The sequence below is a fragment of the Eutrigla gurnardus genome, assembly GCF_963514095.1.
Source record: "Eutrigla gurnardus genome assembly, chromosome: 20".
NCBI classification, from domain to species: Eukaryota; Metazoa; Chordata; class Actinopteri; order Perciformes; family Triglidae; genus Eutrigla; species Eutrigla gurnardus.
The window spans coordinates 5,968,600-5,981,868 of NC_139931.1; the positions used below are offsets into that span (position 1 = coordinate 5,968,600).

At 39.0% G+C, this 13,269-nt stretch overlaps 1 protein-coding gene across 2 annotated transcripts in view; it reads left to right on the forward strand.

Annotated features, from left to right (window-relative positions):
* LOC311030586 (uncharacterized protein) overlaps positions 1-13,269 on the forward strand; it is a 331,387-nt gene that overhangs the window by 7,943 nt on the left and 310,175 nt on the right. Inside the window, exons 1-2 of one of the 2 annotated variants that reach the window (XM_084036434.1) lie at positions 10,703-10,773; positions 10,909-11,227. The exons of the other annotated variant lie outside the window; for it this stretch is intronic. Coding sequence (XP_083892560.1) covers positions 10,728-10,773; positions 10,909-11,227 — 365 coding nt within the window. The 5' untranslated portion in view covers positions 10,703-10,727. Of the gene's footprint in view, positions 1-10,702; positions 10,774-10,908; positions 11,228-13,269 lie in introns of those variants that run through there. 2 annotated transcript variants of the gene reach the window in all.

Sequence of the window (13,269 nt, forward strand, 5' to 3'; positions counted from 1 at the left end):
ATATATTTGGATATTTTTGCATGATATATTCAGGATATGAATGGCCCATTAAATGCTGCTGAGCAGAATAAATAAATGCATCAAATTTACAATGGAATAACTTGAAATGCAACTTGGAAATGCCAATTATAATAATAAGTATCTGAAAGAATTATACAAAACTCTTTTCTCCAGAGATGTGGTGAGTTTCTCTTTGAGGATGAGTCAATGCAAATCTCTACATGTGTGCTGCAAAGACACTTAATCACAGCAATATACACTGGAGACAATTGTCTTTTACAATGGTCAGACCCACAGTAGGGAGCAACTCAAACAAAAACTCAAACCAAGTCAAAACTTTGCTTTCTTCGTTTCACATTGACAGAATAAACTTTCATTCAACCTCATCAATACACTCAGAGCAACACAGTCTAAATAAAACTGCTTCATTCAGAATAGTGTGCGCCAATGCAATTGGCGAAGAGGTATGATAACCAAAGGGTTAGGGAAGTTATGGGGTTCGGGGAGGTGGGGAGGGGCATGGCTGGGGTAAGTAAGCCAACTTCCTTTTTTGTGTATTTTGTTAGTTTGTTTTTTTGTCCCATCGGTCTCATTGTGTCTTTCAATGTTGCATTTATTTACCTTTTCTTTTTCTCATTTGCTCTGGAACAATCCACCGACTGCAGTGCTGGTATGTTACACTTCATATCGATCTTTGTGCTATGGCCGATGTAGCCCATTCACAGAAGGGTGGTGGACAGGTGGTAAGAATACTCTCATTAAATGTAGGTGGACTCAATGCCACAGTCAAGCGTGCTAGGATATTCTCACACATTCAAAACCTTAAAGCTGACATAATGTTTCTCCAAGAGACACACTTACTTAATATTGATCACCAGAAATTGTCTAGACCTTGGATAGGACAAATCTTTCATTCTAAATTTAACCTGAAAACGAGAGGTGTGGCCATACTTGTTAGGAAAAACGTGCATTTCACTCCAGACAAAATTATTGCAGACCCAAATGGTCGCTATGTGATTGTCCCCGGTACATTGTACCAGAAACCGGTTGTCCTCGTATCTGTCTATGCTCCTAATTGGGATGACTATAACTTCATGAAAAACCTATTGTCTTCTCTTCCTAACTTAAATTCCCATGTGCTAATTGTGGGAGGTGATATGAACTGTGTCATTAACCCTCTACTGGATAGGTCTAGCTCCAGAACTTCAACACCATCTAAAATGTCTCAGACCCTCTCTGCCTTTATGGAACAATATGGCTATGTTGATCCCTACAGACTTCTACATCCCACTATTAAGCAGTACTCTTTCTTTTCACACGTAAATCGTACTTTTTCACGCATAGATTACTTTCTCATTGACAAAACACTAATTCCCTCGGTAATATCCACACAATACTCACCTATAGTCGTATCTGACCACTCCGCAGTAACCCTTGACCTTCGCTTTGACCATAGGCCTAAAGATTATAGGACATGGCGCTTAGATCCTCTGTTGCTGGCTGATGGGAATTTCTGTAAACAAATCTCCGAAGCCATTGACCTCTTTTTGGAAACCAATAACACAGAAGGCATCTGCCCTATGCTATTATGGGAAACCCTAAAGGCCTTTATTAGGGGTAAAATTATTTCATATACGTCCTATATTAATAAAAATCGTAGAGCGCGCAAAAAAGAACTGGAAGAATCCATTGCCACTGTAGACCATCGCTACTCAATTGATCAATCACCTGACCTTTACAAGGAAAGGTTGAAACTTAAGACTGAACTTGATCTTTTGACAACAAGAGAGGCTGAACAACTTCTGCTCCGCTCCAGAGGCACTCAGTATGAATTTGGAGATAAGGCAAGTCGGCTTTTAGCCCATCAGCTGAAAACTAAAACTGCTTCCAACCAGATTACTCAGATCCGTACTAATACCGGTGCGCTTACGTCTGACCCCGTAGAAATAAATAACGTTTTTAAAACATTCTATTCTCAGCTCTATACGTCGGAGTCCTCCAATAATGAAGCTCATATGTCTGAATTTTTCACAGCACTAGACGTACCCGTGATTTCAGAGGATAACAGACAGATGCTGGACAGCCCTTTGCAACTTAACGAGATTACCGAAGCAATAAAACTGATGAATAATAATAAATCACCCGGACCGGATGGTTTTCCGGTGGAATTTTTAAAAAAATTTATAGAAAAATTAGCTCCATTACTACTAAGGATGTTTACGCAGTCGCTCCGGCAGGGCTGTTGCCACCCACCCTCACCCAGGCCTCAATTTCCCTTATATTAAAGAAGGACAAAGATCCCTTAAACTGTGCGTCTTTTCGTCCAATATCGTTACTGTCTGTTGATGTTAAAATACTTGCGAAGGCAATTTCACGTCGGTTGGAGACTGTTATGACCTCCATTGTGTCAGAAGACCAGACGGGGTTCATTAGACAACGACACTCATTCACCAACATTAGAAGGCTTCTCGGCATCATCCACACCCCACCTTCCCCTTCTGACCCAGAAGTAATCGTGTCCCTTGATGCCGAGAAGGCCTTCGATAGGGTGGAGTGGTCCTACTTGTTCCCCGCGTTGCGGCATTTTGGCTTTGGAGGCAATTTTATATCCTGGATTCAATTGCTTTACACCTCTCCTCAAGCATCGGTATGCACAAATACTTCTCGTTCTAAGACTTTTCCCCTTTCCCGTGGAACGCGCCAGGGGTGCCCGCTTTCCCCTCTTCTATTCGCCATCGCCATAGAGCCACTCTCGATAGCACTTAAAACGGAAAGAGGTTTTCTGGGCATCCAGCGATGGGGAACAGAACACAAAGTATCCCTCTACGCAGATGACCTGCTTTTGTACGTAAGGAACCCGTTGTCTAGTATTCCTCGGATCTTATCAATTCTTAACTTCTTCAGCACTTTTTCGGGATACAAATTAAATGTTCAAAAAAGTGAATGTTTTCCAGTTAATCAGCCAGCCTTGGACATCCCAGCACTGTCTATCCCGTTTAAGTTTTCCAGCTCAGAGTTTAAATACTTAGGTGTCGTCATTACACGATCTATAAGGTCCCTACGTGAACAAAACTTTGCAGCTCTCACCTCAAAAATCAAGTCTGACCTCCAAAGGTGGAGCCATTTACCCCTTTCACTAGCAGGGAGGGTACAAATAGTCAAGATGAACGTTTTACCTCGCTATCTATACCTCTTCCAATGCCTTCCCATCTTTTTACCCCAATCGTTTTTCAAATCTATTGACTCTGTTGTCTCTCAATTCATATGGGCGGGTAAACATCCTAGAATCTGCAAAGCTGCCATGCAGCGGAGTAGACCTTCAGGTGGACTTGGCTTGCCAAACTTCCAATCTTATTACTGGGCGGCAAATGCGCACAAACTATTACTCTGGTTTACATCCCCACAGAGCAGCTGGTGCCAATTGGAATCTGACTCATGCATATCGTCATCGCCGCAGGCTCTGGCATGCGGCACCCTGCCCTTACCTTACTCACAGTACACATCTAACCCCCTTGTCGTTGCATCACTCAAAATCTGGGCTCAAATAAGGGGACATTTTAAGTGGTCTTCCCTTCCTCAATCAACACCCATCTGCAAAAACCATCTCTTTGCACCAGCCAGAACTGATCCGCGCTTTGTGTTCCTGGGCAGAGGGGGTCTGCGTTCATTAAAAGATTTGTATGTAGAAGGGTCATTTGCAAGTTTCAACCAGCTACAAGCCATATTTGGATTAACCAGTTCGGATTTCTTTAGATATTTTCAACTACGGGATTTTGCAAGAACTCATTCACCTACATTCCCACTTATCCCAACCGTAACTGGTATGGACCACATTCTCTTAGCTAACACCACCCCTAAAGGACATGTCTCCTACCTATATGACCTACTGTTGCCAGCCAATGAATTAACTATTGAAAAAATCAAATCGAACTGGGAAGACGAACTGCAAGTGACCCTTTCTGATCGGTTCTGGAGTAAAGCCCTTACAAATATCAAACTTTCCTCTTCATGTATGCGGCTTAGCCTCATTCAATTTAAAGTGCTCCACAGGATTCATTATAGCATGTCCAGGCTCTCTAGAATCTACCCAGATACAGTTGAAGATAAATGTAATAGATGCTCGCTCTCACCGTGTGACCTTACACATATGTTTTGGACATGCCCTAAGTTGTTTACTTTCTGGGATTCATTCTTTAAGGTTATTTCTGAAATAACGCAGATCCATATCCCACCATCTCCTCATGTAGCTATTTTTGGAAGACTTCCAGATGAAAATGTTGCAACAAATACTCAATCCAATGTAATTGCTTTCTCCTCTCTGATCGCTCGAAGGAGCATTTTGCTCTTATGGAAATCCCGCCTCCCTCCATCACTCAAATCTTGGCTTCGTGACATCATGTCCTTTCTAAAATTGGAAAAAATTAAATTTGCTTTGAGAGGCTGCTCGGATAAATTCCATTGTCACTGGCAACCGTTGATTAACTATTTCGACCGTCTGCCTGCGAGTGAAATTGCACAGTAGAATCCAAAACATACTTTACATTAAACTACACTACTTTGCATTAATTTATTATCTGTGCGCTGCTGCCTGTCCACCACCCTGCCCTCTTCTGTAGGAGTGACGTATATATGAACACTGTGGTTTTAAAACATGTTTAAAAAACAACTCTGCCTTCTATAGCTGGTGGTATAAGTACTGCAACAATTCCATTATTTGCATAACACAATATTGAGACAGTTTTTTTTATTTTTATTTTTATTTTATTTATTTTATTTTTTTTAGATATATATATATATATATCTATACATATAAAGATACTTTAATATTATAATTCATCGTTGTCTCTTTTTTGTTAAAGGTTTTGTTTTATATCATATTCATTTACTTGCTTAATTATTTGCATACATGTCTTTTGTCCTAGCCTGTCCATGTCTGTTTGCTCTTGTCTGTCTTTATCTTTTATATATAATTTTTCTTTTTATTTAGTTTTTCTTATGTTGAGGAAGCTGGGGGTGGGTATGGGAGGGGTTAAGAAGAAATAATAATTTTGAAAAAACTGAAAATGCCTTTGTAACTGTCTCTGAATGTACATCATACTTTGTCATCATTTTCTTTAATAAAATGTTTAAACAAAAAAAAAAAAAACTGCTTCATTCAGACGGGATTTATTACAGCTCCCCCATAGGAGTTGAAGCAGACATTAAATATTCTGTTAATGTGAATAGTTTTGTCTAAATTGTCTGACTTGTGTGAGAAGTTATGTGAAGAAATAAAGGGATTCAGTCAAGAAACCCGATAGTGACACCTGGTCCTTGATAGATAACTGATCCAGCTTTTTAAGTCATTATTGATTGGAATAAAAATAAACTGGAGGTTCGTACGATACATAAGATTCACTAAAGGACAAGTTCAGTGATAAACTTAGAATCCTCCAGCAACACAGTGACTCTAAACAGACAGAATGCAGGCTGAAGACACCGCGGTGTATTACTGTGCAACACACACAGTTAAAGTAACCAGAAGAATCTATTTTAACATTTGTTAAATTGTTTGATAATAGAGTCTCAGACTGTTGGTGTCTAAATTTGATTGTATTTAAATGTGTAACAAGGCTTGTAAAGAATAAAACATTAATTGTACGATATTATTTGAAATTTTCACATTCTCTACCAAACTGTAAAACTGGGTAGTATTTTCTTTCATTTAGGAATAACATATTCAAGTGATCAAAATAACACGGGGCTCCCCAAATGTCCTCTACATGCTCACCACTACTTAATATGGAAAACAATGAAATATCTTAACACATTGAAGTGGAAGACACACAGATGTAACAATGTCACCAAGTTATCACATTAAAATAATAATAATAACAGTTTAAAAAGTCAAACAAATAAATTGCAAGCAATAAAGTGTGTTTCTTTAAAAGATACATAATAAAATATGGTCAATAAGGAGAAAGCCACAATCGGAAAAATGAGTTTTGAAGAGAGATTGAAAAGATGACACTGTTTAATTGCTCCTCTGATTCCAAAACTGAGGGACAAATACAGCAAAGCACAAGTTACCAGTTGAATCTGGTTGACTGTTTGTGAGGAGGAGTCGATGCAAACCTGGGATGTCTTCCACCTCTACTTATGTGACTGCAGAGAGGACAGAGGACAGTGGACACACAGTTCAACATGATGGACTACAGGACAGGACTGCTGCTTCTAACTGTCTGCTGGGCAGGTGAACATTGTCACTAGTCTTGATTTGACAAAGTTTCCTTTTGTGTCACTGACATATTTCACATGTTTAATGTTTGTTTTAGGTGTTGATGGTCAGACTCTGACAGAATCTGAACCAGTGGTCAAAAGACCTGGAGAATCTCACAGACTGACCTGTACAGCCTCTGGGTTAGACATTAGTAGCTACGGGATGGCTTGGATCAGACAGGCTCCTGGAAAAGGACTGGAGTGGATTGCCAGTGTTTATGACACTAGCAACATCGCCTAATCTCAGTCAGTTCGTGGCCGGTTTACCGTCTCCAGAAACAACAACATCAAGCAGCTGTATCTGCAGATGAACACTCTGAAGACGGAAGATTCTGCTGTTTATTATTGTGCTCGACACTCACAGTGACTGGAGTTGGTGGATCAGCTGTACAAAATCCTACAGCACTCATTCTGACTGATAGATTTTAAGTATTTTTCATTCACATTATTTACTTTGTTTTTGATATATTTACTTTTACATCATATTTTTTACATAGAATAAATTAATTTTTATCAACACATTAATGAAAAAAAATATGATGAAAAATATGATTAGTAAACATTAAATATGATAAAGATTACTTGTTCATAAAAGGGCTAAAGACTGAACACCAACATGGTTCCTGAAATTAAACTTCAAACTTTGATACTGAAATAAAAAAAAATGATAAAACACAAACATTTGAGTACCACTGATGTATGACTTCAGAGATATATTTCATGAATCACTGATACAAAAATTATAATATTGCTTGAAAATACAAACTAACTCTAAACATTTCACTCTTTCCATAGTGTTGATCTATAAAGTGGAGGAGAAGTGGAATGATTACAGCATTTTACTTACATGAACCTATAAACCTCAATGCCTTTTGATTAACACTATTTTTTTCATCTAACACAACACACAAAGGAACAATAAATTATTTGTTTTTTTGCATTTTGTAATAAACGTTTCAGTTCCTGAGCAGCTGTGCACATCTGCAATCAATGAAACCATCAAAAATATGTCATGCAAAGCTGCAAACCAGCAGCATCGCTGAAGTTAACTTAAGTTTCATACCATTAACATGATCCTGGCTGCTGTCTCTGCATTTCTGTTTACAGCAAATAAAGTCAGAAAGTCAGCAAAGAAATCAAGAATGCATTAATTACAAAAAAGCTGAACTCATGTGTTTAACGTTTTTTAAATAACAATTATATAGATAGAATACACAAAATAAACATTGACAGTTTAAGGCAAAGCTAATATTTTTTTTTTATTTCTGTAAATACGGGGACTCTTCATTAAAATGTTACTATTAAGTGTGTCATTAAATTAAAATATGATTTCCAGGCATGTTTTCACCCTGCACATACAAACACACTGAACAGACTCTTATGGCTCAATTAGACCAATGTTGATGTTTAACATGTTTGATTGTATGCAAACTCAGTGGCCTTCCTCTTTACGCAGCTATAAAACATCACATCAGGCTGCCAGTGGAGTTCACAGCACGTCACTTCCAACATCATCATGTTCTCTGTCGCTCTGCTGCTGCTGCTGGCAGCTGGATGTGAGTCTCTTTGGATTTGTCAAAGTCAGCAGTTCTGCTTTTGCAGTGTATTTTTTAAACATTTACTTTTCTTTTTACAGGTGTGAAGTGTGAACAGCTGACACAGCCAGCCTCTGTGACTGTGCAGCCAGGTCAACGTCTGACCATCACCTGTCAGGTGTCTTATTCTCTTAGCAGCTACGGGACAGCTTGGATCAGACAGCCTGCAGGGAAAGGACTGGAGTGGATCGGACGGAAATCTACATCGTACACTTACTATAAAGATTCACTGAAGAACAAGTTCAGTATCAGCTTAGACACTTCCAGCAAAACGGTGACTCTAAACGGAGAGAATATGCAGCCTGAAGACACTGCTGTGTATTACTGTGCCAGAGACCCACAATGACACAAACCATCAGTAGAGCTGAACAAAAACCCCTCAGTGCCTGAACTCTTGTAACATGAAGCCACCAGAGGAGGAGCCCTCGGACCACTAACCACTTCTACCAGCTCACTGTCACAGTAAAGAAGGAAACAGTCTTTAGATCTTCAATACTGTAATATCACATACTGTAATATGACACTACAATCACTGTTACATCAGTGAGGATATAAAGTACACACTTTCAAGGGATTGAATACATTCAGCTCACAACTTGATTTTAAAGCTTGTGATCCAACTACAATAGAAAATGGTCCTCAAAATGTCAGTTTCTCTTCCATGATATAATTTACAAAAACACTCACATAATTATTTTTTGGATCATAACTGCATTAGTGACTGACTCAGTAGTGTAAAGCCAACTTTGAGATGTTAATTAGTCAAACTATAGAAAGGTTTGCAACACATAATGTGTGTTTGTCAGAGATTCAAGTTCCACCTTGTGTTTGTGTGAGATGAAGAACACATGAGTGTTTAATTTTCTTTTTAGATCATTTAAATAAAATGGTCTTCAGTTACTTTATTATCATCGGTATGTAAATCAGCCTCCTTGTGCTCCCCAAATGTCCTCTCTCCGGCCTCTACATGCTCACCACTACTTAATATATGGAAAACAATGAAATATCTTCACACATTTAAGTGGAAGACACACAGATGTAAATAACAAGGTCACCAAGTGACCACATTCAAATAACAATAATAATAACTTAAGGTTAAAAAGTCAAACAAAATAAGTTGTAAGAAATACAATCAGTTTCTTTAAAACACATAAAATATGGTCAATTAGGAGAAAGCCATAATCGGAAGAATGAGTTTTGAAGAGAGATTGAAAAGATGACACTGTTTAATTGCTCCTCTGATTCCAAAACTGAGGGACAAATACAGCAAAGCACAAGTTACCAGTTGAATCTGGTTGACTGTTTGTGAGGAGGAGTCGATGCAAACCTGGGATGTCTTCCACCTCTACTTATGTGACTGCAGAGAGGACAGAGGACAGTGGACACACAGTTCAACATGATGGACTACAGGACAGGACTGCTGCTTCTAACTGTCTGCTGGGCAGGTGAACATTGTCACTAGTCTTGATTTGACAAAGTTTCCTTTTGTGTCACTGACATATTTCACATGTTTTATGTTTGTTTTAGGTGTTGATGGTCAGACTCTGACAGAATCTGAACCAGTGGTCAAAAGACCTGGAGAATCTCACGGACTGACCTGTACAGCCTCTGGGTTAGACATTAGTAGCTACTGGATGGCTTGGATCAGACAGGCTCCTGGAAAAGGACTGGAGTCGATTGCTATCGACTATAACAATGGGAACACCTACTACTCTCAGTCAGTTCGAGGCCGGTTTACCGTCTCCAGAAATAACAACATCAAGCAGCTGTATCTGCAGATGAACACTCTCAAGACGGAAGATTCTGCTGTTTATTATTGTGCTCGAGACTCACAGTGACTGGAGTTGGTGGAGCAGCTGTACAAAATCCTACAGCACTCATACTTATAGCTAGAATCTATGAGGAAGAATTTCTATTTGATGTTGTTGTACTAAATATGAAAAGTCGCCATGACAACGATCATTTTTAACCAATAACAAGTACAATTAAACATCAATGATCACAAAGTAGCCAAGGAAAGCAAAACATAAATAAAAGATTAGATTAAATTATTGTCAAGGTACAGTATGCATAAAAAAAATACAGATATCAGCCATAATATTAGTGTATTATATGTAGTATCAGGTTTCACTCTCCTCTCCTCCTCATCTGAACTGACTGACACTCAAACCCTGGACTGATCTAGTGTTAAACTCACACCCTGCTTCACCTTCTTCCTTTCTGACATTTTTCCTTTCTTTACAGCAGACTGGCCACTTTTTTAAATTAAAGTATATGAGATTTACACTTGGATCAAGTGGATGTTTGTGCCAAATGTGAAGAAATTTCCTCCAGGCATTTCTGAGATATGAGAATGGGACGTATGGTCAGCCGACCTTGAAACATAATACCTACTGCCACAAAAATAATTCCTCTACCAATTCTGGTCATTGGAAGAGACAACCAGTTTACACCTTCAATCGATTCACATGAAATGTAAAAATCAACTCAACAACATGCAAATGGAGGACACAGCTGTGTATTACTGTGTCCGTTACACCACAGTGATACAAACCACCAACAGACCTGCACAAATACTCAGCAACCATGTGGCTAAACTAAAAATATTATATGATAAAAAAACACCACAAAAACAAAAGCTCCCGTCTCTATATATCATATTGTGTTCCACATGGATGGACGAGCAACAAGAATGAAATATATGACCAAATTACAAATGTTACAGCTAAATTAAACAACAGAGTGCCGGTTCAGGAGCCACTCCCTCCCCATGATATCCTCATGCAAATCTTCAGTCTGTGCAGGGTACTTCAGCCCTGCTGACTGCTTCTCTACTTTGTGTGGAGCATCAGAGGTCACATCTCCAGACTCAGGATGATAAGCTCACTCACTCTTCTGCTGGTTGCTCTCTCTCTGCACTGTGAGTTCTCCTGCCTCTTGATGTTTTATCTTCTTACAGACAACATCCACTGATGGTCAGTCAGTGATACCAGAAAACTCCCCAGATGACTGTCTCTCTTCCGTCTGTGGTTCCTCTCTCTTTTCATCCCATCAGGTTGCACAGGTCAGAGGATGGAGTCCATTCCGTCCGGCTCCGTAGTGACAACGCCTGGGGAGACTGTCAGTCTGTCCTGTCAGGGATCTGGCTTCACATTTAGCTGCTGTGTTATGGGCTGGATGAGACAACCTGTGGGAAAAGCACTGGAATGGATAGGGAACGGCTTTTCTGATGCCAGTAAAAATACGTATGCCAGCAGTGTGCAATGGCGTGTTGAAATAAGGAGAGATGATAGCAACAGCATGGTGTATCTTACACTGTCCAACTTAAAACCAGAGGACTCTGCTGTGTATTACTGTGCCAAAGAAGCACACTGGTTAAAGGAAGCACAGAGGCTTTACAAAAACCTCAAACAATGTATTTTTAACAAGTACCTACAGGTGGCAGTAGACGATATGAAGTCAGATGACACAAAAAGAGAGAATATGACGGTGCATCGGCTGATGTTGTGCTTTGTGACTTCTTGTTTCGTGATGATACATTTAACACGTGCCTTTCTACAACAATAGAGCAGGTGTTGAAAATATATTTGGATATTTTTGCATGATATATTCAGGATATGAATGGCCCATTAAATGCTGCTGAGCAGAATAAATACATGCATCAAATTTACAATGGAATAACTTGAAATGCAACTTGGAAATGCCAATTATAATAATAAGTATCTGAAAGAATTATACAAAACTCTTTTCTCCAGAGATGTGGTGAGTTTCTCTTTGAGGATGAGTCAATGCAAATCTCTACATGTGTGCTGCAAAGACACTTAATCACAGCAATATACACTGGAGACAATTGTCTTTTACAATGGTCAGACCCACAGTAGGGAGCAACTCAAACAAAAACTTAAACCAAGTCAAATCTTTGCTTTCTTCGTTTCACATTCACAGAATAAACTTTCATTCAACCTCATCAATACACTCAGAGCAACACAGTCTAAATAAAACTCCTTCATTCAGACGGGATTTATTACAGCTCCCCCATAGGAGTTGAAGCAGACATTTAATATTCTGTTGATGTGAATAGTTTTGTCTAAATTGTCTGACTTGTGTGAGAAGTTATGTGAAGAAATAAAGGGATTCAGTCAAGAAACCCCATAGTGACACCTGGTCCTTGATAGATACCTGATCCAGCTTTTTGAGTCATTATTGATTGGAATAAAATCAACTGGAGGTTCGTACGATACATAAGATTCACTAAAGGACAAGTTCAGTGATAAACTTAGAATCCTCCAGCAACACAGTGACTCTAAACAGACAGAATGCAGGCTGAAGACACCGCGGTGTATTACTGTGCAACACACACAGTTAAAGTAACCAGAAGAATCTATTTTAACATTTGTTTAATTGTTTGATAATAGAGTCTCAGACTGTTGGTGTCTCAATGTGATTGTATTTATCTGTGTAACAAGGCATGTAAAGAATAAAACATTAATTGTAAGATATTATTTGAAATATTCAAATTCTCTCCAAAACTATAAAACTGGGTAGTATTTTCTTTCATTTAGGGAAAACATATTCAAGTGATCAAAATAACACGGGGCTCCCCAAATGTCCTCTACATGCTCACCACTACTTAATATGGAACACAATGAAATATCTTAACACATTGAAGTGATAGACACACAGATGTAACAATGTCACCAAGTTATCACATTAAAATAATAATAATAACAGGTTAAAAAGTCAAACAAATAAATTGTAAGCAATAAAGTGTTTCTTTAAAACACACATAATAAAATATGGTCAATTAGGAGAAAGCCATAATCGTAAAAATGAGTTTTGAAGAGAGATTGAAAAGATGACACTGTTTAATTGCTCCTCTGATTCCAAAACTGAGGGACAAATACAGCAAAGCACAAGTTACCAGTTGAATCTGGTTGACTGTTTGTGAGGAGGAGTCGATGCAAACCTGGGATGTCTTCCACCTCTACTTATGTGACTGCAGAGAGGACAGAGGACAGTGGACACACAGTTCAACATGATGGACTACAGGACAGGACTGCTGCTTCTAACTGTCTGCTGGGCAGGTGAACATTGTCACTAGTCTTGATTTGACAAAGTTTCCTTTTGTGTCACTGACATATTTCACATGTTTTATGTTTGTTTTAGGTGTTGATGGTCAGACTCTGACACAATCTGAACCAGTGGTCAAAAGACCTGGAGAATCTCACAGACTGACCTGTACAGCCTCTGGGTTTACACTCAGCAGCTATCATATGGCTTGGATCAGACAGGCTCCTGGAAAAGGACTGGAGTGGATTGCATATATCTACACGGATAGTAGCGGCACCTACTACCCTCAGTCAGTTCGAGGCCGGTTTACCGTCTCCAGAAACAACAACATGCAGCAGCTGTATCT